The sequence below is a fragment of the Vulpes lagopus genome, chromosome 10 (genome assembly GCF_018345385.1).
Source record: "Vulpes lagopus strain Blue_001 chromosome 10, ASM1834538v1, whole genome shotgun sequence".
Taxonomy (NCBI): Eukaryota; Metazoa; Chordata; class Mammalia; order Carnivora; family Canidae; genus Vulpes; species Vulpes lagopus.
The window spans coordinates 31,417,150-31,443,369 of NC_054833.1; the positions used below are offsets into that span (position 1 = coordinate 31,417,150).

At 48.0% G+C, this 26,220-nt stretch overlaps 1 protein-coding gene across 1 annotated transcript in view; it reads right to left on the reverse strand.

Annotated features, from left to right (window-relative positions):
• Positions 1–2,317: 2,317 nt before the first annotated feature.
• The window catches only part of BARX2 (BARX homeobox 2), a 73,731-nt gene continuing 49,828 nt past the window's right edge, over positions 2,318–26,220 (reverse strand). The window contains exons 2-4 of the mRNA XM_041771780.1: positions 16,209–16,509; positions 11,148–11,232; positions 2,318–3,085 (exon numbers count right to left, since the gene is read on the reverse strand). Coding sequence (XP_041627714.1) covers positions 2,819–3,085; positions 11,148–11,232; positions 16,209–16,509 — 653 coding nt within the window. The 3' untranslated portion in view covers positions 2,318–2,818. The remainder of the gene's footprint in view (positions 3,086–11,147; positions 11,233–16,208; positions 16,510–26,220) is intronic.

A 26,220-nucleotide genomic window follows, 5' to 3' on the forward strand; every position in this document is an offset into this window, starting at 1 on the left:
CCCGAGGGGGCGGCATCTGCTCAAAGTGCTTGTAAACTCATTCCCCAGGCCCAGAGCAGAGACGCTGCAGAAAAACAAAACAAAACAAAAAACAAGCCGAGGTCTCCCAGCTTCCTTGAGCAGGCAGGTGGCTTCGGCTCTCTCCCTTCCCCGGGAAAACTGCAGAAAGCGTCAGGTGACCAGACCCTCCAAGAGGACCCCGAACCCTCACGGGCTCGCCACCCTGGAGGCCAGGCAAGGGAGAGGATGCCTTTGAGTAGCAAGGCCCACGAGGTGGAGGACTCTGGGGGGGCCACGGTCCAGAGGCAGGCCTCCTGGGAAGCCACCGAAAGCGAGCAGGCCGGGCTCTGTGCAGGGAAAGCTGGAGGTCAGAGGTTGCTGGACAGCCCCGCTCCAGGCTGCACCGAGCACGGCCTCCTGTTCACACCCCAGACACCTCGAGGAGCTGGGTGTCCGGGTGCCATCAGGCGCCCTGGGAAGCGGAGGGCAAAGGGGAAGGTGGAGGAAGAGCAGGCCAAGGCCCCACAGAGCTGAGGCCGGAGGCCAAGCCCAGGGCTCCCGAGCGGAGGTGACCTCGGGCTCAGAGTTCCCGACGCAGGAGAGACCGTCCACCGAAATACCTCCGTCCCCTAGAAACAACAGCGATGACAGGCCACAACACCGGGCCGGAGTCAGGCTCAGGAACACCCTGTGCGCACGTGTGTCCGAGTGACAACAGTCACCGTTGGGGACACCTCCAGGAAGGACAGCAGAGCCCATGACAAGACGAGAAAACCACCCGGGGAAGCAGCATCCACAGGCCGAGTCCCTCCGGGCCGGGCTCAACGGGACACAGCAGTCGCCCAGGAGCGAGACCAGTCGGTCACCCGCCTGTAGCCGGGGGTGGGCTCTGGCTCCTGGGACCCCCCTGTAGGGCTGTCCCCGGGGGGCGGGGGGGCTCGAGGCGCCGCACCGGAGCCTCACCCGCGGCCTTGCATGCTCCTGAGTGGCGGGACGACGCTTGCTTTCCGCTGAGCTCAGCAGCGACGGGGAGGCCGTGCGAGGCGCACCACTGCTGCAGCCACCCCGGGTGAGCGTCCAGGGCATGACTTAGTCTGTTCTCCAGGGCTAGCAACCGGCTTTGCCCCGGGGTCCAGGCCACGGCGGGAGCCGGTCGGTGGCCCCCGAGCCCACAACCAGGTAGTTTGCTGGGTGATTGCTCAGTCAGCAGGTGGGCGCTGTGCCCTGCAGGACATCGCGGGGATGCTGGCAAAGGGGGCCTCGGTGGGACCCGGGCCCTGGGCCAGCGGGCACGACACGGCACAGTCAGAGTTCTTGCTTCGGCGAGTCTGGAGCCCACCTCTTTCCTGGTCTTACTGAAAGCAGGACATGGTTTTAAATTTAAAATCGCAGGGGCACTGGGCGGTCAGGAGTTGAGCACCTGCCTTCAGTCCAGGGTGTGATCCCCGGGGTCCCGGGATCGAGTCCCGCATCAGGCTCCCTGCAGGGAGCCTGCTTCTCCCTCTGCCTATGTCTCTGCTTCTCTCTACCTCTGTCATGAATAAATAAAATCGCAGAGCACATCTAGCCAAGCGGCTCTCAAATCTTTTGTTCAGAGTTGCAGAGCCCATCATCCAAATGCATACTTAACAAAGAAAAAAAAAACAAGAAACCCATAAAAATTGGTAGTCCTGCGGGATGGGGGAGAGGAGGGGGAGGGAAGGCACGAGGCGGGGGGGGGGGGGTGGTGGATGCAAGACTTCTTTTTGTTTTCGACTTTGGAAGCACATAACATCTATTATGTCTTCAAAAAAGTAAAGCAGTTTTTCAGGCTGGAAGCCCACGATGTAAAGTGGCTGAGAGCAGAGCTGCTTTGGCAGAAGGCGGTGGGAGGGGTGGTGGGCAGAGACCAAAGCTCTTATTTTATAGCGGGGGGGGGGGGGGGGGGGGGTGTAAGCCCAGGGAGCCCGGCTACCTCTCCGGCCCTTTCTTTCCATAAGACGTATTCAGAAAGGGCTAAATATACTCCCCTGAAGAAATGAAACAGCCAATCCTTTTGAAAGATTTATTTTTAATTAAAAAATAAAAGTTATCTTAACATGTCTGCTTTGCAGCTTCAGAGATGGCAACTCAATAAAGCAAGAAAAACCAGGCTTCTCAGTTCTCGGGTCACCTGACTGTCTTATAGTGGGTACAAAGGCACACGTGTCTTCAAACAAACTTTATTCAGGAACAATTCTAGTAACTCAGAACGCCCTTCCCTCAACTCTTCTTTGCCCACCCTCACCGGCCCCAACCTCCCCACCCTCCCACCCCCAGCAAAAAAAAAAAAAAAAAACAACCAAAAAACATTAAATTCTCTTTTAAAACTACTAAATAAGTGCTGAGTCAGCAAGGAAGCCAGGCCCGCTGCCCAAGCTCCTCCACGATCTCTCTGCTGCGATGCCTGGCTGCCCAGAGGCTGGCAGGGAGAGGGCCTGGCAGTCCTCCGCCACCCCAGAGCCAGGGTGGGGCTGGCCACACGGCCGGGTGCTGGTACCCAGCCCCACAGCCCTCACCTGGGGGTAGAGGGGGAGCAGGCAGTTCCAAGGCACTGTCTCCCTTCATCAAGGGCATCTCGTGGCTAAAGCAGCCTTTTGGGAAGAGAAAGGCCTGTAAGGCAAGCAAAAGTCTTCGTCAAACGCTTGGGATGAAACCACTGAGCACCCAGGAAGATGCTCGTCTCTTCTCCCCGAGTTTGCCAGGCTTTGGGAAGCGGATCTCTTTCTAGCCTCCCTGACTCCCCTCTTTCCATTTCCTCCCCATCTCCCCCTTCCCTCCCCCACAAAGAGTTTTTATTTTAGCTTGATGGTGGGGGTTCCGAAGAGGCTACTGGCAACTCCTGGGGCTGGCCGGGGGGCTCTGCTCCGTCCACGGGGACATCGCATGCTTTTGGTTCCTGGGCGTCACAGAGCTCCTCCTGTCCCTGGGAGGGTGCGAGGTGCTCCTGGCTCTGGGCCTGGCTGTTCATCTTCTCCTCAGCCTCAATCTCTTCCGATGTGGGGATGGAGTTCTTCTTGGGGCGACCTTTGGGTTTTGTGGGTGCTTCCTGTCCACCTTTCAGAACCTGTGTGGGAGGAAAAAGCATCCTTAAATGCAAGAAATACCATCCTCCCTCTACTTTCCCACGCAACAGCGTCTAGGCCATTCCTTCCCAGCAGTGAGGGTCTGCAAGAAGTACTTTCAACCCAGCACTTCTAGAGTATAAAGACATTGTCATTCTTTATTATGATTATGATTTTAGAGCGACATTTTTTTTAGGATTTTATTCACTATTTCTGTAAGGGAAAGAAAGAGAGTGAGTGAGCATGAGTGGGGGGAGGGACAGAGGGAGAAACAGACCCCCCTGCCGAGCAGGGAGCCTTCCACGGGCCTCGAGCCCAGGATCATGACCTGAGCCGAAGGCAGACGCTTCACTGACGGAGCCACCCAGGCGCCCCAAGACATCTTTATTCTTTAAATATTCAATGCACTTTCAGTAAGCATCACATATTTTGGCTTTAAATAAGATGACCACAAACATATTTTTAAAAATCCAACTTCAACAGTAAGGAAGGAAGTAAAAAAATATGAATGTAGTATCTATCAAGTTGACAAGTTAAAGAGACCATATTTGCAGCAAGCAGGAAAATACATACTCTAGTGTGGACGTGTAATTGGTACAACCTTCTGAAAAGGCAATCTGAGAATTCAGCTCAGACAACCCTGTTGGCCGTGTCAGGATCATGAATGATTTTTACATTTTTTTCTTTCTTTTTTTAAAATATTTTATTTATTTATTCAGGAGAGACGCAGAGAGTGAGAGAGGCAGAGACACAGGCAGAGGAAGAAGCAGGCTCCTCTCAGGGAGCCCAACGTGGAACTCTATCCCGGGTCTCCAGGATCAAGCCCCAGGCTGCAGGCGGCACTAAACAGCTGAGCCACCTGGGCTGCCCTTACATTTCTTTTCTTCATGCATTTTCGCATTCTCTAATTTTTTGGTACAATGATCACATGTACGTTATTTCCAGAATCAGAAAAAAAAAATGTTACAAGAAATATACAAGTGAATTGCTCAAAGCCGTAGTAGAGACATAGAACGTTCCAGCTAGTTTTGACAGGAGAATAACTCAATTAAATTCTCACTCTGCTACTTAATCAGCATTGTCTCTGGGAGAGTTCTTTAAAGGCTGAGCCTCAGTTTCCTCATCTACAAAACAGAGATAATAATACCTCATCTCACAGCCCAGAACAGGCCTCCCACCTTCCTCGCCTGGTTAACTCAGCTTAGCGAATGCTTCTTCTCCTGGGAGCCTTCCTTGACCTCCCAAGACTACAGTCAAAGGCCCTCCACCGGATAGGCTGTGAGCTCTTACACTTCCCCCATCGACACACTTTTCATAAACCACAGTCACCGCCTGTTTACTGGCCTGTCCTTCCCACTCAGCCCCTGCACACAGCAGGCATCCAATAACTGGTGTTGAACAATGAGCCTTTCCCTCCAGAAGGATATAAAGCAAGAGAAATAACAGTGCCCCAAATAGCCTTTGCAGATCTCAAAGGACTTGCACATTGATTACCCCAGTGTGTGACATCCACAGGAATACCATGACATACAAAGGGAGAACTTTAAAAATGTGCATTATGTATTGCTTTAGAATGTAACGGACAGGCCCTTCTTCCACTGGCTCTGAACTCTGGGCTGGTGTAGCTGCTGATTTTCCAGGCAGCTCGTAAGAAGAGCCTCAGGAGAACCTGGATTGGCACAGATCATTGGGAGCAAAACATATTTTTTGCTAGTTACACAACTAGCTGAGTCTTCTCGTCCGTAGTCGAACACAGGTTCCTTGAGGATAAACCCTGCATCTATCCCTTGCTTCGTGCTCCAGACAAATAACTTACGACCAACTCGACGCAGGCACTCAATACTATTCTCTTTCCTTTGAGAGAAGCACAGGACCTCCAGGTGTTGAATTGTAAGAATGAATGTAGTGACTCAATAAGCTGTAAGTTCCTTTTATCAAACAGCTTTATTGAGATACAATTCACACGCCATACACGGCATCCATTCAGAGTGACAATCTGGTGATTTTTAGAACAGTCAGAATCGTACGACCATCACCAGATTCCAACTTTAGAACATCACCCCTGAAAAGAAACCCCACACCCATTAACAGCTGCCCCGTATTTCTCCCCAGCCCCTGCTCCCCAACCCTAGGCAACCACGAACCTGCCTTCTGTCTCTACAAATTTGCCTACTCAGGACATTTCATATGACTTGAGTCACACAGTACATCATTCTCTGAGACTGGCTTCTTTTCACTCAGCATAATGCTTTCAAGGGTCATCCATGCCATAGCCTTTATCAATATTTCAATTCCCTTTTATGGCCAACTAATATCCTTTATAGGAATATACCGCATGCCATTCACCCATTCATCAGTCGATAGATACTTGGGTTGCTTCTACCTCGTGGCTTTTGTGAATAGTGCTGCTGTGAAGACAAATATAGAAGCATCTGTTCACTTCTTTGGGGTGGATCCCTACAAGTGGAGTTACTGGGCCGTATGGTAACTCTATGTTTTTCTTGAGGAACTTCCAGACTGTTTTCCAAGGTGATTTCACCACGTTCCAATGAGCAGTTTATGAGGGTTCCAGTTCTCCGGACCCTCAGCAATACCTGATGGCTTGCCTCGCTGACTACAGCCATGCTAGTGGGTAGACCGTGCTATCCCACGTCTGTGAGTTGCATTTCCCTGATGACTAAGGGAGATGGGCATCTTTTCCTGTGTTTATGGGCCAGCCATACATCTTCTTTAGACAGATGCCTATTCAAATCCTTCACCCATTTGAAAATTTGGTTGTTTTTTAATTACCGAGCTGTAAGTGCTTTTTATACACGTTCTGGATACAAGTCCACTGTCAGATGCAAGATTAGCCAAGGTGTTCTCCCATTCTGTGCATTGTCTGTGCACCTTCTTGGTGATGTCCTTCACAGCACAAAGCTTCTCAGGTGTGAGGAAGTCCACTTTATTTTCTCTTTCCTTGCCCCCGCTTTTGGTGTGCTTAAAGGATCTTGCCAAATCCAAGGCCGTGAATATTTACTCTTGAATTTTCTTCTAAGGCTTTTACAATTTTAGCTTTTACATTTAGGTCCATGGTTCACTTTAAGTTATTTTTTTGTATAAGGTGTGAGGAAACCCATAAGTTCTCAATAAACACCTCCTTTTAGCTGGGAATCTACTCAGCCACTGCACTTTCCATGCACACAGCTAATGCACAAATACGAAGGGGACCTCTAACGAGGTACGGATACTGACAGGATCCACCTCTGGGGAGAAGGCGTCCCTGTATTCCTTTTCACATAAGTCAGCATCTGATTTTTATTCCACTCTGAGTGCAGGCTGTTGAAAGTGCCCAGATGTGCCAAGACGGAGTTTACGTGTTGAAAGCCGCTCCACTTGGTATGAAAGAGGTTATACAAAATTAAGTTGCCCCATATAGTAATCAAGTTAAAAAAGGGCAGGTCTAAGGAAGCCACCTAATTGGCAAAAGAAAGTCCAGCCCAGCAATTAGAGAACACCACCCACACAGCTTGGATAGACCCCACCTGGCTGTTTTCCTACCGCATGAAAAAAAAAAATAAAAAAGAAAAACAATCAGACCATTTTCTAAATGGAATAAAACATTCCAGCGCGAGCAATAATTAGGAGATAACTACGCTCTTGGCTGTTTCCCGCACTGGACCTCTGGCCCTTTGCCTCCCAGCACACCTGAGACGTGCAATTATCTCACACCGTCCCATGCCAGGAGCTGCGCATTCTCATGCACCCCGTGCCCCCACCCCCCAGGATCCCTCCTTCCAAATTATTCCTAAAGCCAATTTAGGCCCCCTTGGTCGAGGGAGTCCAGACATCCCACCGCACCCGAGGTCACCCACCTCTCGGAAAAACAGCTCGACACCACCTGCTTACACTAGCTGTGCTGGCTGCCAGCCGCAGCTCCCCTCCTCCCCCCAAAACACTTACACTAGATATTCAAATGCTCTGCTGCTGAAGATGTCAGGACAGGCCTGCTTCCTTCCCAAGGTGCTCGGGTGGGCGACGGGCAGTTTGAGAGCAGAGCACGGAAAGGCAGTGCAGGGAGGGACCTCCTGCCTCCCCTCATTGCTCAGACTGGAAACCGAGCAGGCGCAGGTAGGTGGTCTGTCATGGCCAAAGAGGAGGCCAAAGTCAGGGCTGAGTTTGAACACAAAACCCTGCCCACCCGAGTCCAAAGCTCTTACCAATAGCTCATGGTGCATCATGAGCAAGGGGGACGTAAGATGTGCTACTGTAGTTCCTGACTTTGACATGTATCTGCAGCAACCTGGTCTCCCTGCAGACCCTGTGACCCCATGACCCTGTGTCACAGCCTCCTGAACTGCGGGGCTTCCTGCCCCTTTGCCTCTGCCTTCACCAGCAGCTCTTTGCAGCAGGGAGACTCCGACACACTGATGACCGTTTCCATGAAGCTGAAAAGCAAGTGCGGATTCTCCAGCACAGACCCCTTCCCGTCCAGCCTGAAGATGCAACACGACCTCAGAGGGGACCCCGTGCTACGGCTTTGGGTGGGAGCAGGCCCGGCAGGTGCGGAACAAGAAAAAGCAAACAGCCAGGGTCCCTCGCATCCAGAAGAAAGGTTCAGGGCCCCAGCAGCCCGCAGAATTCATTTTCGGCCTATGTTTTCTGGCCTCCAAAAGTGTGGGTTCTCTGGGGACATGGGTTACATGGCTAGGTCAATAATAATAATAATAATAATAATAATAATAATAATAAAGAAGGAGGAGGAGGAGGAGGAGGAAGAGAGGATGGCAGCTAACGTTTCTCAGCTGCACACTGTGCAGCGAGCACTGCTGTCAGGCTTTTACAGGGATGAGCTCACGCAGGACCACGACCCTACAAGGAACAGAGGTCCTGGGCATCTTACTCATGAGGAAACAGGCCCACAGAGGTTAAGTAACCTGCTCCAGATCACACAGAAAGTAACCAGCAGCCGCTTCATGGAACTGTCGACTGTCTGGAGACTCGCAGCAGAAGAGGATGGTGGTGTGTGGTCTGCGGCCCACCCGAGTCTGTGACGGGGAAGCGGGGACCCACGGGGATCCTCTCGCAGAGTCGTGTCTGAGAGCTGAAAGAGATCCCTGAATGCTGAGGCGCGTTCAGCCTGTTGCGAAACACCCTGGGTCCTCCTGGAACCCCAGGCCGAACAGAAATGGAACAGGGGGTGAGCGTCCCACCTCATGTGCAAGACGAAATTTACCCAACCCGCTATAGGTTACACACGCTGACCGGTAAAAACTAGTCAGAGATGCTATCTGGCTGCTGGCAGCGCTCTCCTTGGCCGCCGTGGGAGGAACTCTTGAGAATCAAGTGCTAATCTTTTTCCAGTTCCAATTAGGTTACTAGCCTTGAGACATCTTTATTACCCAATTAGCTTTTTCTTTTCCTCCCAGTACTTGAAGAGATAGCCTTGAAAGAGTTCTAGCAGGAAAACATATGAGGCAATCGGGATCCCAACAATGCCCCGCTGTTCTGGGGGAGTCAGAAGGGGGTCCACAACGGAAGCACCCCTGAGCTCCGGCCCTTCGGAAGTAGTTCCAGTGCCCCGGATGCTCCCGCCCGGGACACCCTTGCACCCTTGCCACCTGTGCTCACCACACTCCTATTCGGTCCACCAAAACCAGTTCCGACGGCACCTCTTCCAGGAAGCCCTCCCTTTCTCTACCCTGGTTCTGAACCCAGGAAACCCCACCATGGCCCAGATCGCTCTGGGCCACAGGTCGGCCTCCTCCCACTTGACGGGAGTACTTTTTTCTAATTTTATTTTGTAGTGGACGGACTCGTGACTTATTGTGGCATCTCTGCTGCCTGGTGCTCCATTCATAAGCTCAAGATGCAACTGCTGGAGTGAACGCAGAGCTCGGCGCTCCTGCCTCCGAAGGGGGCTGAATGTGGCCGGCCTGTGGCATGCTCTCTGGGCGTAAATCTGCTAAGTTGCTCCCATTTTGCTTTACGTGACATGGATGACCCTCCACAACCAGCTCACGCCTATGCCAGCCGCGCGGCGGCTGGTGAACAACAAGTGACGTCAGAGGCCAAGGCACACGCTCGTCCCACAGGCATCGGGCGGTGCTGGCAGGGATGGCAAACCTTCAGTTCGTTAATCATCTGACTCACGAAGAGATTGCTGATAACCGATTTCAACAATGCCTCTGCCACTCAGGAGACACTGATTTCGATGATGATGATTGACGAGGAAGGAGGTGGGTGGCGGACTTGCCCAAAATCAGCCAGGGAGGGACAGGCATGGGAACTCGGCCCAGAGCTTCTGACTCCCAGATCTGGTTCTTTCCGAGATCAGCTCCCCGGGAGGTTTCTGCCATCGTGTTTATGCGTCTCAGCAATCCTCGAGGTGTTGGAATGACTACGTATTTAATCGAATCCCATTTATCCCTCAATTTCTCCCTGCACCCTTCTCAAATACCCAATAATCATAATTCACCATCAAGTGCTTCCTGACTGCTTTCTGGACCTTGATCCTCCAATGAGATCACAAAAGCCGTGGACGCAGGTTTGTATCTTATTTCATCACTTCCTACTGTGCCTGGGATGAGGCACAGTTCGCAAGAGACACTAACACACATCTGTGGATTCATCCAGCATATGTGTGTTTGTACTGACATCTCGGCCCCACTCTGCGCGCCCTCCAGGAGCCACGCCGCCTGCACCTGAACATCCTTCCCGCGCAGGCCCAGGTCCCCAAAGAGGAAATGATGAGATTTTCCCAGGAATTCCCTTCCAGGAACATAATAAATGCTGCCCTGTTGGCTTTCTAAAAAAAAAAAAAAAATGTTCCCCAGTAATATTAATTTACAATATATTTATTTTTCTCATCGTTAGCAGACAACAGCAAAAACGAAAGTTTTCAGAAAAAAAATTATTGGACAAAAGCACAAAGTTGAGAAAATGGCTCAGTATCTACTAGTTATTACAAATATCTATTAACTTACCACTTTCCCTAAACAACTAGGGGCGGGAGATGAACCTCAGTTTTAGTCATTGTTTAAAAAAAACAAAACGAAACCAAAAAACCCCATCATATTCCAGCCCCTGAACACCAGGAAAAAACGGCTTGGGTGACCAGATGGGTCTGCCAATGAGACTGTCACCCAAGCAGGCCTGGCCCGCCTGGTCCGCACCAGTGAGGCACAGGTTCACAGGATACCTGGTCTCTCAAGAGAACAGGCCGCTTTCCACCCTCTTCTCCCAGCTCACCCCTTTTCTCTGGGCTTTGACCTTTTCCCCTGTGGTTTACAAAACTGTCAATGAAACACTCAGCTACTTTGGGAAATTTGGATTTAACAGATTTTTCAGATTTGCTCTTTTAAAAAAAAAAGAATGATGATGAAGCAGAGTCTGTCAAATTTGGAGACATATATTTGGGGTTTTTTGGTTAGAGAGATGTTTATGCTAATAGGTCCGTTTAGAAACCAAAGATGGAATGATTCATTAGCTGGGCAGGGAAGCAGTGTTAGGGAAGCCGTAGCCATTATACCCGAGCATCAGAGGAACCCGGGAGCTCGTTAACACACGTCTTCCCAGCCCTGTCACCGTCCTCTGCACTCAGGATCTTGGGAAGGCCTAGAGTTCTGCATTTTTACCTGCAATCCAGGTTACTCTGACACCCACTAAAGCTTGAGAATGCCTGCATTACAGCACGCAGAGCCGCAGGGACAGATGTGCCCTATATGTCATTATACACAAAGAGCACCGACTTCTATTCTTAGCTACTGGTGGGAGGGGGGAAGGAAGTTCTTTGAAAAGGCTAGCAGGTGGGGTTAAAACTAGCAACTGAGAAGCTTGTGGGCTTTCTTTTATTTCTAAGGAAACTCTGAAAAAGAATATCCTTCTGGTCAGGAAATGCAGGTCAGCAGGAATGGCTTATCTGACCGTTCCAACTGCCTGCCTCCCAGCCAGCAGCATGAAAGGTCTTCCACTCTCTGGAACCCAAACCACCAAATGGTCCCTCCTGCCTTCTTCCCAGCCCTGTAGTGAGACTTTTCCCCGTCATGATGGGTGCACGGGGACCCTCCCTCTCTCCCTTCTTACCATTTTCTTCCACTTCATCCTACGGTTCTGATACCAAGTCTTCACTTGCAGTTGAGTGAGGCCCAGAGACTGGGCCAAGTCCAACCTAGAAGGTGTGAGATACAAAGGAAGGATGAGTAGAGATGCGGTCCTGTGGACTAGCTCCATGCACTGCTATCAAAGCGTGGACTTCCCCCATTAAACTGGTTCTTCCCCAAAGAGCTTTACTTTCCTTCCAAGAATCTCATGGATGAAACTCTGGGAACCTAAGAAACAGGTGCCTACAACCCAATGACACCCGACTCCTGGGGCTGTCATCCTGGAAACATTCACTGTCTACCCTGGACCCAAAAAGGATTTCTCAGCCATGATTGCAAAGTCCCCTTTCTGACCTGACAAGAGTCTTTACTGGGATCCTGTACAAAATGAGGACTCTGACCCCAAATCCAAACTGGAAAGGAAAAGTAAAGACCTATCATCCTTGTCAAAATCCTGCTCATCACCCCAGATCCAGCACAAGCCCCCCTATCTTGCAGGCAAGCCTCCCTACTCCCATGACACCTCCCCAGGTTATGCCCTCTGGACCTTCCCACTGGTCAGCCAGCACCTGGGTGGCTCCATGTTCTCAAATGTTCTCTAACTGCTTCCCATGAGCCATTTCTGCCTCCCTGACTCGACTGCAAGGGCTTCCTTTCTGTCCACAAAAGTGCCTATCATGCTCTAAATCCAGACCAAGGGCTCAAATATACTTTCTGATGGATGGGCTCATTCATTGTAGCTGCCCTAACCTGTCAAATTGTTGGGTTCCAAAAGAAACCTTAAATCGGTGCCCCCTCCTGTTCCCCATTCTCCTGCTGGTTTAACCATGGTTCTGCATTTCTCTGTAGCCTTCTGGAAAGTCCTGAATGTCAAAGCCATTCCTGGGAAGTGTGAGGCTGGAGCTACTCCAGTAACACAGCAACCAATTCCCCAGTACCACGGCATCTCAGGCCCGATGCTCAGCCCCTGACGCACACTGTCTTATTTGTTCTTTTCACAACACTGTGAGGTGGGTATAATTATTCCCATGTTATGCATGAGAGACCTGAAGCTTGGAGAGATTAGGATCCCTCGGTGACCATGGCCAAATCCTGTCTGCTGCCTATTTTTGTGAAGAATGTTTTTATCGGAACACAGACACCCAGTGGTCTGTGTACTGTCTGGGGCTGCTTTCAGGCTACGGCCTCAGAGTAGAGTGGTTGTGACAGAGACTGTAACGGCTCACAAAGCTGAAATTATTTTCTCTCTGGTCCTATACAAGGAAAATTTTGCTGACCCCTGGTCGATGATCCTAGCATGAGAGGCAGAGCCTCTCACCTACTTCCGTCCGAATTGCCTGCCTCCTCCTGGACGGGGCTCCCCTCCACCCACCATATTTTTTGTACAAGTTAGATCTGTCCAGGGGAAGCTCTTGCTCTGGTTTTTGTGGGGCTAATGCACGGATGTCACATCACAAGGTGTTAGCAAACAACCCGACCGGAGCACATTAAATGAGACAGAGAACTCAGTCCTCAAGACTACTACTGTGGGCCGATCTTGAGAAGAACCCCAGACCTACCTGAGCACCAGCCGGAAGGACCACCTCCTCGAGCCAACATTAGCTGTCACCCTGTGGCTCTAACCCTGCTCAATGCAGCAGTCTGGACTTCCAGAGCGGCAGCTTGGGATGGGCTCCCTAGACACAGGGAGCGGTGCTCACCACCACTTCCCAACTCCTGGATTTCTGAGGATTACAATTCTGAGGCTTCTGAGGATTATAATTTGTGGCTCTGAGGTCCCTTATGTCACACAAATCTCTGCAGCCACTAAGCCTGAGGCATGGGGACTCCCAGGTGCCAGTTCTTGGTGGCAACTTTCTCTCCCCAGGGAGCACTGAGCAGTGTCACACCATGAGGAGGACCAACGGGCATCAGCAGTGAAGGTTCCAGGTGCTACCTGCTGGCACTGCCAGGTGCAGGGTCCCCTGCTCCAACCAGAGCCCACGATTTAAATCCCCAGTAACACAAACTTTCTTCAGAACCCTTCGGAACCTGTGTCACACGTGCATTCACACGGATCCGGCTGTCCCAGGGCAAGGACTACTGGGAGCCAGCAGTTTCAGTGAAGGGGATTAGCAGACGGAAGGCGAACTCCCAGCGCCAACAGCACTGAGCTCTACCCACCGACGAAGCCTGCTTCCCAGGCAGCCGTTCATTAGGAACCAAACACCCAGGGGCTGTCCCCCAGGCTTCTGGCCTCCCGGGCGCCCACTGCACCTCCCAGCCCGGTTCACCTGAGGCCATCAGGTGCATTAGTCAAGGGCAGGCTCCGTGCACAGCTCTGCCTTAGCAAATGGGGTTAGCTCACTTGGGAAAAATGCACCCCTGACTCACTCTGGCTTCACTGTCATCAGCTTTCTCTCATTACCTGCCACCGTTACAAATTCTCACTTCCCTGCATATTCGCTTAAATGGGGTCACCTAGGGAACTGGAGAAACAAACAGGGCGGGGGGGGGGTGGTGGGAGAGGAAGCTGTGGGAGGAGGCCGTGCTCATGGCCCTGGTCACGTAGGGAGGTGAGAAACATGGGAGAGGGAGGGTGAAGGCGGCAGCTTCCACACCAGCCAGATGGTGTCCTTCTCCCCAGGCAAGTGAATCAATCCTGCGTAGGTCACCTGAGAGGTGCCTGGGCAGGTAGCAGGAAGTCCCAGGAGCTTGAGGAGGAATTAGCATTTCTGTTAGAATGTTCCCTGGCTTCTAGAAAGTAAGCCTAGAATGTTCCCCAGGCTGTGGAAGCCCTTTTGGTGGGCCCCCAGGCAAGTCCTAAACAAGGCACCCACCTCACCTGGCCGCCCACCTCTCTGAGGCTCCCCGCTAGCCGCTGAGGGGGTCAGAAGAGCTGCTGATACCCGGGGAGCCCTCTGTTAATCCCCAGCTTCCAGCCGCATCTCCACCATCTGGCCAAAGGCTCCCCAGCTGCTCAAGTCCAAACAGAACTCCCTCTTTCCTCCACCAAACCCACCCGGCCTTGGCCTTGCAACTTCGGTCACGCTATCCCTGTCCACGCAGTGGCCCATCCAGGAGACGCAGCCTTCCCAGCTGTCTCCTCTCTTCCTCAAGCCTCTTCAAGCCAACGTCAACTCTGTCCATTCCATCTTCAAAACTGTTCTCCAACCTATCCCCCCTTCCCTGTTCCCACTCTCACCACCTTCAGTGACGATCCCCAGACTCCCTCCCAGTCCCCTGCTCCATCCTCTCCCCCTGAGATCAACCACTTAAGGTGCCACCAAGGTGGCGAGTCTAAAGTGTAAACCTGGCCATGTCCCTTCCAGCTCTCAGTGGCTGCCAGTGAAGACCAAGTCTGGGTTCTTTGGCCAGGTATCCGAGCCTTCCCACCTCCAGCCTCGTCTCCTGCCACGCTCCCGTGTGCGCCCCGGTCTGTAGACATCCTGACCACTTGCAGTTCCCTCCACAGGCCCGGTGAGACGGCCTCCGTGCCTGTGTGTGCCATTCCCCGTGGAACCGGAGCTCCTCTGCCTCCTCTGAGAGGCCTTCCCAACCCCGGCCTGACACAGTCAGCACTGTCTCTATACTCCTCCAGGCCTTGGTAACATCCTGGCCCCGGGACCCGTGCCCTGTGTCATAGCTACCTGTTGTCCTTCCCTACGATCTCCTCCAGAGTAGGCCTCTTGTCTCCTGCTTTCTGGACTCACAGCCTCTGCCACAGCGCCCTGCACACAGTAAAGTCCCCACCACACAGCTGATGAGCGCTCGAGGAACTGAATCAGTAAGCGAGTGCCCTTTGGTCAGTGATTTGTACACTCCTCTCCCATTTAAATTTGGGTCAAACAGCTACTAACTAGCTTAGGAGACGCATCTGAGTTTTCTTCCCTTTCCCCTTAATGGGACTAGGGTCAAACCTGATAGGGACAACAAGTGAGCAAAAGAACAGGAAAAGGGCCTAGAAAACCCTCCCGATAAATAGGATCACATATTAGCTCAGCCATCTCCAGATCCCCGGAGTTTGAAGGAACAAGGTAAGACATACATTCTTGCATATTTTGCAGCAAAGACACTAAATTAAAGAAATATGGTGAGAGTGGACCGCTGGGTGGCTCAGTGGTTTAGTGCCACCTTCGGCCCAGGGCATGATCCTGGGGTCCCAGGATCGAGTCCCACATCGGGCTCCCTGCATGGCGCCTGCTTCTCCCTCTGTCTGGGTCTCTGCCTCTCTCTCTCGGTGTCTCTCATGAATAAATAAATAAAATCTTTTTTAAAAAAAAAATAAGGTGAGATATTAAAGCCTCTGAGTAAAGCTGGGGTCACAGTCCCCTCACCTGGATCTCAAAGGGGTTTAAAGAAGGGACTTTCACCCAGGTCCTCCTCATCTCTCAGCCAAGGGGTTCTGACTTGCTATCCATCGAATTTCTTCGAACAGCTCCTCAACCGAGGTCAAGAGCCTGGCCAGCTGGGGAGCTGGAGGGTGGGAGGAAGCCTCTGAGGCTCACGGGCCCCAGTCCCACATCGAACCCACTGCACCTGATCCTATGTGTAAGTGGCTTTAAAAACCAAACCTGGGACACCTGGGTGGCTTCACGGTTAAGCATCTGCCTTTGGCCCAGGGCGTGATCCTGGAGTCCCAGGGTCGAGTCCTGCATCGGGCTCCCTGCGTGGAGCCTGCTTCTCCCTCTGCCTCTGTCTCTGCCCACCCTCCCCCGCCATTAATAAATAAAATCTTAAAAAAACCCACAAACAACCTGTTTTCCAGCTCACAGCCTAGGCAACCGTTCTCTAAACCCGACTGTGCCTCTCCCACTGGAGGAGCTCAACACGGGGATGGGGTAGGGGCAGGATGTCCAGCACCGGGCAGACTCCAGGGCTGCAGCGCCCAGTGCTGGCGGGCTGGGTTCTGCTGAGCAGGCCGGGCCCAGAGCCAGGACGACACCCCCACCGCACTGTGGGGCCTCCTAAAACCGTCCCAAGGCCACCTGCCCCACAACGGGAGCCAAGGGCATCTCCCCCTCCCCAGGGCCTCCCCTGCAGAAAGTCCTCTCCAGGTTCTCACCTGTCGGGGGTGGACAAGTACTTCTGCTTCTGGAATTTCTTCTCCAGGCCCATGAGCTGCAGCTCGGTGAAGATGGTACGACTCCGGCGGGGCTTCTTCTGGCGTGGCGTGGGCTGCTCTGTCTCCGACTCGCTGCTGCCTAGGGCCTCACCCCCTGGGGCCTCAGCAGAGGCGGCCTCGGAGGCCGGGTGGCAGGACAGTGCCTGGGCGGCTCCCGGGGTGGCGGGGACCAGGTGGGAGATGACCGTAGGCTGTCGGGTGATCACTGAGAGGAGAGGGTATGCCCGAAGAGAAGCGGGGCCTAGAAGACACAGAGGGGGGCAGGTCATGAGAGGAGCCAGGGTGGAAGGAAGCCAGGGGCCCTCAGAGGACCACTCGCCCAGACCCATTTGATGAAGTGGGGGCGGGCCTCTGATCCTAAGGAGGGTCTCTCTCTAATGGGAGAAAGGGAAGAAGAAGAACCTCAAGACCTAGAAGTCCTGGGTGCACAGGTGAGAACACCCAAGCTCCCCATGGCCAAGAAGAGGCTCCTGCAACTCATCTGGTATTAAGAGGGCATTGCCCCCCTTTTAAACCTCTAAATTCTGATTTTATGGATATGGGTCAATAGTCTGAGCAGAAGTTGTAGAAAAAGCTAGAAACTTCAAAAAGCCAGAAAAAGCTAGAAACATGTACTGAAGAATACAGAATAGATTTGTGACATACAAACTGCCTGAGAGCCACCTCTGCTCTTTATAAAAATACATAGTTGCTGGGACGCCTGGGAGGCTCAGTGGGTTGAGCCTCTGCCTTCAGCTCAGGTCGTGACCCCAGGGTCCTGGGATCGAGTCCCACATCAGGCTTCCTGCATGGAGCCTGCTTCTCCCTCTGCCTGTGTCTCTGCCTCTCTTGGTGTCTCTCATGAATAAATACATCTTAAAAAAAAAAAAACATAATTGCAACTATGAATTCCTACTGAGAGGTCTCCTAACTTGAATCCTAACATTTTTCAGAGCTGGAAGGATGCTTAAACATGATTTAACTCAACTCCTTCATTTCAGAGACAAGCCTGAGTGAACGGCTAAGGGACTTGCCTAATATCACGGAGCCAGGGAGCAAGAAGATCCAGGAGTCAAACCACGTTCTTCTGGCTCGAAGTCTAGGGCTCTTATCACATCATGAATCACAGGGGCACATCATTCAGAAGAGGGGGGCAAACAGAAACAGATTTTAATTCACGGGAAAACTCAGCTCCAGTAGGACCCGCTCACGGCCTACAGCGCCGTGTGAGGCAGGATTGCCGGGCTGGGTCAGAGCTTGGCTGAGAAACCAGAGCTGAGGCTGCCTGCCCGAGTCTGCCGTGGGCATTTGCGGGGGTGTATGGTGGCATATATGCTAGTTATGTGCCACTCCTGCCTTAGGAATTTCAAGGCAGAAGTACTTTTCTGTCCAAGAATCTGTTATGTCTTTGAAGTTCAAGTAAAAGAGCTCTTCCTTTCCATCATTCAATAGTATCATGTTTAAAATGTCATGATCGGGACCCATGTAAGTCACTTTGTCTCTCTGGGTCGCAGCCTTGCCAACCATGTAGTGAGTAAAAATAGATAATTTCAAGGAATTCTTCAAACTCTAATATACCGATGCCATAAGAGTACCTCTCATCCCAAGCCCATCTTGATATCTGATGAAAATAGAGAAGACCCAGGGGCCGCCCTTCAGGACTCGGCCCAGCCCTGATGGCTCACTACAAGGGCAAAGGCAAGCATCCAAGCCAACCAATGCTCACACTGGCTCTGGGTTAAAACCAACCAATGTCACAGCAACACCCTGCGTGCTACTTGTGTTGTATCTCCCTCCTCTGGGTTGGCATTTGTCTTCTTATTCATCCCCGTGCTTCTGTCTTGGATCTCAGGTACAGGTATTAAAACAGATAATTTCTCTTGTTCTTTGACTCCTTCTCATAAAGCTCAGTACAAACCACAAAGTTGTTAAATAATAAATCACCAATGGCTATGTCTTCCATTAACTCTCCAGCCAATGCTAACACTGGAGGTTTTGTGTTGTGGATTCTTTTTGAGGGAAAAAAAATCATCTGGGAATGAATTATAGCAAGAAGATGAGAATACCCAGGCCTGTGGTTTTGGGTCTCCCAGGATACATCATGAAATGTCCCTTTTTGAAAACAGTATCTGAAAGCTTCTTTATAGACGCAGACGCGAGGTGTTTCTCAACTCAAATCACTTTATTCCTTTAATTCTGACATTTTTTTATTTTTAAATCTTTTTTTCAAGATTTTGAAGGAGGGAGAAACAGGCTCCATGCAGGGAACCTGATGTGGGACTCGATCCCAGGACCCCGGGGTCACGCCCTGAGCCAAAGGCAGATGCTCAACCACTGACCCACTCAGGCATCCCTAATTCTGACATTTTTTAAAAAGGAGCCACCTTTATTAAACAGGCTAACTTATGATCTAGAAACCTAGGAGCTTACCAGTACAGGGAGTGGCTACTTATCTACCCATCCATAAGACTTTTTATCACCAGAGTTTCAGCTTTCTCTTTTGTAAGAAAGTCAAACTTTTTCCCCCTAACATTAAAAAATACTTTGGAAGAGTGGTAGTATCTAGCTTTGACAAGGATATGGGGAAATGGGCTCTCATAGATTATTGGCAAGAGTGTAAATTGGTATAGTCTTTAAGGACAAACTAAGCAGTACCTCTCACATTACTGACCAAGCAATTCTATAATTTGAGATCAATTTTGCACAGAGATTTATGTACAAGTATATTCACTGAAGCCTTGATTATAATTGTTAAAAAGGAAAAAAACCCACATGTCAAGAGGAAAATGATTAAATTGTGGTACATCTACAGTATGAGCTACAATGTAACCACTAAAAAAATCTGTATAAACTGATTGATTACATGGAAAAATAGATAAATTAAAATGGAAAAAACTCTAAAATGAATTATTGAGAGAAAATAAAGGTATGGGACAATTTGCAATCTATTAAAGAAAATCTAGATGTGTGTCTGTACTTATAAGTGCATTTTTTTAAGCCCAGGAAATTAGTCACCAGACTATTACCAGTGGTTACCTCTAGAGAAGGTGTGGGAGTGAAACAGGGTGAAAAGTAGTCTACATGTATTACTCTAATCCTGTATTTAATCTTGCCATGAATGTTTATTGAGCATCTACTATGAGGCTATACTCTGTTCTAAAAGTTGGGGACAGAGCAGTAAATAACATAAAGTCCCACTTGCAGGAAGCTTACATTTTAGTCTGGAAGGTAGACAGCAAACAAATAAATATATATAATGCCAGGTGTGATAACTTCTATGAAGAAAACCACAGCAGATTGAGAAGATGGGGCAGGTGAGGAGGGGGCAGGCATTTCAAAGAGGCAAGGAAGAGATGACAGTTGGGCAGACAGGTGACTCTGTGGAGAGGAGAACCTTGGCAAGAGCACCCAGGGGCACAGAACCAGGTCAAGCAAAGCCCTAAAGTGGGAATGAGCTTGTGTTCAAAGAGTAGCAAAAAAGCAGAGTGGGTGGGGGGGCGGGGGGGGCGTGTCATAGGAAATAATAATTTGGAGAAATATGCCATAGTCAGATCACGTAAGTTCTCGAAGGCCAGGGCAAAGAGTTTGGATTTTCTTCAGGATGTGATAAAAGCATTGGCGAGAGTTGAGCTATAGAAGGACGTGATGTGATTCACATCCTGAAGGTCCCTGTGGCTGCCGTGCAGGGGACCGACTTGGGGGGGCGGGCGTGGAGGCCGAGAAGTTAAGCCAGGAGGAGAGGCAGTGTTCTAGACCAGGGACCACCATGCCACGGGCCAGAAAGGTAGCAGCTGCAGGAGTGAGCTGCATGTGCTTTACAGTTAGGGTGGAAGAGCCTGTGCGAGGGCTGAATGTCGTGTCTGAGCTACAGAGAGCTGCCAAGTCAGGTCTGGGTTTTTGGCCGTAGCACACAGAGGCACGATGGTGCCAGTTACCAAGAAGGGAAAGACTGGGCGAAGAGCAGACCAGGATCTGTGTTTTAGAAGAGCTGCCGTGGCACATGGTAGTCTTGTTGAAGAGGGAGCTACGTATACCAGTCTGGAGTTCAGAGAGGAGTTAGGCTGGAGACACAGCCCTGACTCATGGGAGTACATGTGGCACTTAGAACCACAGGATTAAATGACACCACCTAGAGAATGAGTGGAATAAATATAAAGATCCAAGGATTGGGCAAGGGGGTAGGCCAACATCTGAGGTCATAAAAAGGAAACAAAGCCCGTCAAAGGGACCAAGGAAAGGCAACAGAAGTAGTAGGAAACCACTATCTCATGGTATCCCAACCTCTAGATGATACTTCTGCAATACAGCTGACCTTTGAACAACATGGGGGTTAGGGGTACTGATCCCACAGTTGAAAATCCATGTATAAATTCTGACTCTCCAAAAATGTGATTGCTAGTAGCCTACCCTTGACCAGAAGTCTTACTGATAAACAGTTGATTAACACATATCTTGTGTTATTATTTATTTATTATATACTGTGTTCTTACAATGAAGCTAGAGAAAGGAAATGTTATTAAGAAAATTGTAAGAAAAAGAAAATACACTGTACTGTGTTTATTGGGAAAAAAATCTGCATCGAAGATTTTTTTCCATGCAGTTCAAACTCGTATTATCCAAGGGTCAACTGTATTTATGTTTTACTACCAGGACATATTATTTTTGTAATCTAAAAAAGAAAGAGACTAAATGAACTTTAGTTTTGTTCTCATTGCAAAGTTTTAATATAGGTCCAATTTGTCAAAGAAGAATTTTCACGCCCATAAGTGGTTAAAGCTTCTTCTGAAAATCTAGACCCCCCCCAAAAAAAAGAAAAACCAAATCCCCAAAACAAAAAATCTCAACAACCTAGAAATCGCAGCAATGGAGTATAAAATGTTTGGTTTTATGACACTGCTAGTAAAATGAGCTCTGAGCAAAGAGGACTCTCTCTGAGCCAATGGGTCTAAAGAATTTTCTCCTCTTGTGATGGAAGGTGTTTGAGTCCTCATGCTACACAGAGTCCTATTCTTTCTTTTAAAATAAAAACTTTAAAATGGAGAAGTGATAGTCTTTAACAAACGGTCCTGGAATGACTGAATACCCATATGCAAAAAAAAAAAAAAGAAAAGAAAAGAAAACGGAACCTAGAACTCGTAACTTATTTTAAAAAATCAACTGAAAATGGATCATAAATCCAAAACTAAACACAAACTTATAAAACTTTTGGAAGAAAACATAGGAGAAAAATCTTTGAGACTTTGGGTTAGGCAGGGAATTCTTAGCTATGACACCCAAAGAATAAAACGTCAAAGAAGAGGGGGAAAACTGGTCTCCATCAAAATTAATTTTTAGGGGTGCCTGAGTGGTCAGTTGGTTAAGCGTCTGCCTTTGGCTCAGGTTATGATCCCAGGGTCCTGGGATGGAGGCCCACATCGAGTTCCCTGCTCAATGGGAAGCCAGCTTCTCCCTCTCCCTCTGCAGCTTCCCCTACTTGTGCTCTCTCAATCTCTCTGTCAAATAAATGAATAAAATGTTTTTCAAAAATTAACAACTTTTACTTGGCAAAAGACACTACTAAGAAAATGGAAACATAAGCTATGCACTGGGAGAAAATATTTGCAAATCACACACCTGACAAATGATTTGCATCCAGGATATATTTAAAAATTCTCAAAGTTCAACAATTAAAAAAAAATCACCCAATAAGAAATGAGCAAAAGTTTTGAGCAGACACTTCACCAAAGTGGATTCATAGACAGTATATATGTACAGGAAAAGATACTTAGCATGATCAGCCATTGAGGGAATGCACATTAAAACTACAAGAGGAGCCTGGGTGGCTCAGACTGTTGAGCATGGGACTCTTGATTTTGGCTCAGGTCATGATCTCATGGCCTGGGGTCAAGCCCCACGTGGGGGTTCTGTGCCCAGCTTGGAGTCTGTTCAAGATTCTCTGTCCCTTCCTCTGCCCCTCCCCTCACTTGCATAGTGCTCTCTAAGTAAATAAATAAAATATATAAAAAAAAATTAAAACTACAACAAGATACCACTACACAGCTGTTAGAATGGTCCAAAAATTTTTATAAACTGACAATATCAAGTGTTGACAAGGATGTGGAGCAACTTCTCTCTCTTATGCCGCTGATGGGAACACATGCAAAACAGTACACCATCTTTGAAAAGCAGTTTGGCAGTTTCGTATGAAATTAAACTTACAATAACCATATAACCCAGTAATCCTCCCCTCCTAGGTATTAAGCCAAGTGAAATGAAAACATAAAAACCTGGAACACCTGGGTGGCTCAGTGGTTGAGCATCTGCCTTCAGCTCAGGGCATGACCCCAGGATCCTGGGATCAAGTCCCGCATCAGGCTTCCCACAGGGAGCCCGCTTCTCCCTCTACCTATGTCATGCCTCTCTTTGTGTGTCTCTCATGAATAAACAAAATCCTTAAAAAAAAAAAAGAAAACATAAAAATCTATATGCAAATGTTTATAGTGGCATTATTAGTAATTATCAAAAACTGGAAACCCAAATATCCCTCAACTAGGATGGAGAAATAAAGTGTGGCACATACACACAATGGGATAAGAGAATACTATTCAAGAACGATAAGGGACCAAAGTGTTGATACACGCAGCGTCATGAATGAATTTCAAACACATTGTGCTAAGTGAATGAAGCCAGACTCAAAGCTGTAGAATTCCACTTATATGACATTCTGGAGAATGCAAAACTAGAGATGGCAAAGACATCTAGAAATCAGTGGTTTCCAGAGATTAAGGGTAGAAAAGGAAACTGACCATAAAGAGGGAACACAGGATAACTGCTGATGAAGGGGGGAAGTGACAAGGCCGGTTTATTATTATTATTATTCATGTGTAGCTGACACTGGTTTCAGGTGTACAACACAGAGATCAGACTACTCTATACCTTACACCGTGCTCACCACACGTGTAGCTACCATCTAGTGACAGGATGACAGGACTGTTTTGTATCTTGACTGTGGTTCTGGGTTACACAATTTTATGCATTTGTCAAAACTCATAACCATACACTAAAACAGCGAATTTTGGGGACGCCTGGATGGCTCAGTGGTTAAGCTCTGCTTTCCACTCAGGGCATGATCCCAGAGTTCAGGGATCAAGTATTACATCGGGCTCCCTACAGGGAGCCTGCTTCTCCCTCTGCCTGTGTGTCTCTCATGGATAAATAAAATCTTTAAAAAAAAAAAAAACAGTGAATTTTTATTTTATATTTAATTTATATTTATATTATAATTATAATTATATATATATATAATTATAATTATAATTATAATTAATTTATATTTAATTTATAAATTAAAAATAAAATTTTAAACCCCCAAACAGTAAACGCTTTAACTGCTATTTTGTTTTGGGGAGGGGTTCAAAAGCATTTTTTTTTTTTTTTTAGATTTGAGCATAGTTGACACCCAATGTCACACATTAGTGCCAGGTGTACAACATAGTGATTCAACAAGTTTATACATTATGCTGCGCTCACCACAAGCGTAGCTGCTATTTGTCACCATCCAATGCTATTACAATCATTCACCATATTCCCTAGGTGGTTGCCTTTTACTCCCATGACTTACTTATCCCATAGCTGGAAGCCTGCATCTCCCACTCCCCTTCGATCATTTACCCATCCCCCCACACCCCTCCCCTCTGACAACCAAAGGTTTGTGCTCTGTATTTATAGGTCTGATTCTGCATTTTGTTTGTTGGCTTACTCATTTGTTTGGTTTGCTTTTTTTGGTTCAACATATAAGTGCAACCGCATGGTATTTGTTTTCCTCACTCTGACTTCTTTCCCTTAGCAGAATATCCTCTAGGTCCATCCACGTTGTCTCACATGGTAAGGTCTCATTCTTTTTTTGAAGCTGAATGATATTCCATTGTGCGTGTGTGTGTGTCTGTCTGCCTGTTTTTCTTTCAACAAGGAAATGCTAGAATCAAAAAGACAAGAAGTAACAAGTGGTGAGAAAGTGGAGAAAAAGGAGCCGCGTGCACTGTTGGTGGATGTGTACGTTGGTGCAGCCACTGTGGAAAACAGTATGGAGGCTCCTCAAAAAATTAAAAATAGAGCTACCCTATATGATCCAATAATTCCACTACTGGATATTTACCCAAAGAAAATGAAAATGTTCTTTCATTTTTATTATAAAAGTAATACAATCTGTTCCCCCCAAAAATATAAGGGGTGCTTGGGTGGCTCATTTGGTTAAATGTCTGACTTTGATTGGCTCAGGTCATGATCGCAGGTCCTGGGATCCAACCCTGTGTCGGGCTCCCCGATTGGGGGAAAAAAGAAATTTGAAAACAATTCAGAAATATATAAAGTACAAGTCCCCTCTCCTCACTGTCAACCCTAAGCCTTAGAGATAAACTTCCATAATTATCCCTACGTATTAGCACAAACGTACAGATGCTCCAAACCTAGTAACCTGTATGCTAACCTATTGAGACACAGAATTGTTAAAAAGTGTTCATTTTGTAAAATTATGCCACTTTATTTTTTCTAAATGGGTAGCCAAAAATGTCAACAGCATTTATTGGCCAGTCCAGTGACTTAAAGTGCTACCTTTAAGATTCACTAAATTCCCGGAGAAACGAAATGGGGAGTTTTTTGTTCATTCTGGGAATTCTGGGAGTCTGCTAGGGGTTTCCAGTCACCAGAACTCTGAGATTCTCCTGCTGCCCAGAAAAGCAGCACCACCCTTCCCAAGGGCTGCCTTCTGCGGAGGCGATCACACACCGGTGCTGGTGCTGCTACGAGAAGGCAGTGGGTGTAGGGGAGGGGGCAGGTGGGAGAGGTAAGGCTTAGGAAGCCAAAGAGCATACGCATCTAGAAGCCAGAAGCCGGGGTGAGTCTGCAACTTTGGAGGGAGCAACGGGTACTTATTTAGAGAACATTTCTGAAAAACATTTCAGGTGTATACTGTGTATAATCCGTGAATACGCGCTTTCAGAAAAACTGAAGATCTTCACATTTCAAGGCTTCTGTGGCCAGATTTCTATTGTCCTTGAATATAATTCTGTACATATGCACTGGGCCATATGGGGCCCTAAAATTAGTTAGGTCCTATTATGTATACATGTGTCTATTTCTGGACTCTTCCGACTGACTGAACTAATATACAAGCTGACCACTTTAATTATTGTGGTTTTTTTTAAGGGAGTTTTGTTATCTGGAAGACTAACTCCTCCCTCTTTATTCTTCTTACAAAATTTTCTTGGCCATTGCCATTCATTTATTTATCCAAATTTTAGCATCAACTTGTCAGTCTCTAAAAAGGCAAATCTCACTAAAAATTGGGTTCAAGTTACACTAACCTTATAGATTAATTTAAGGAAAAACTGTTCTTTTGATGATCCTATCCTCTCGTAGGTTGAAAGCGATTGCTGTTTTTCAAAAATGGCTTTTGGAGGGACACTCATACACTGTTGATGGGAATGTAAATTGGCACAGCCACTCTGTGGAAAATGGTATGGAAGTCCCTTAAAAAATTAAAAATAGAAATTCCATATGATCTAGTAATTACACTTATTAGATATAAAACATCAATTCAAAAAGATATACACACGCATGTGTTTACTATAGCATTATTTTTTTAAAAAAGCCAAGATATGGAAGCATCCTAAGTGTCCATCAAGAGAGGAATGGTTAAGGAAGATGTAGGGTATCTAAATATATACATATATATATATATGGAATATTATGTAGGAATATTATATAGTATAAATATGATATTTATATTATGTATAAAAAGGATGAGATCATGCTATTTGAGACAACACAGATGAACCTAGAGGGTATTATGCTAAGTGAAATAAATCAAACTGAGAAAAACCATATGATCTCATTCATGAATGAAATCTAGAAAAAAATTAATAAATAAAAAGTAGAATCAGACTTATAAATACAAAGAACAAACGAATGGTGGCCAGAGTGGTGGAATGTTGGG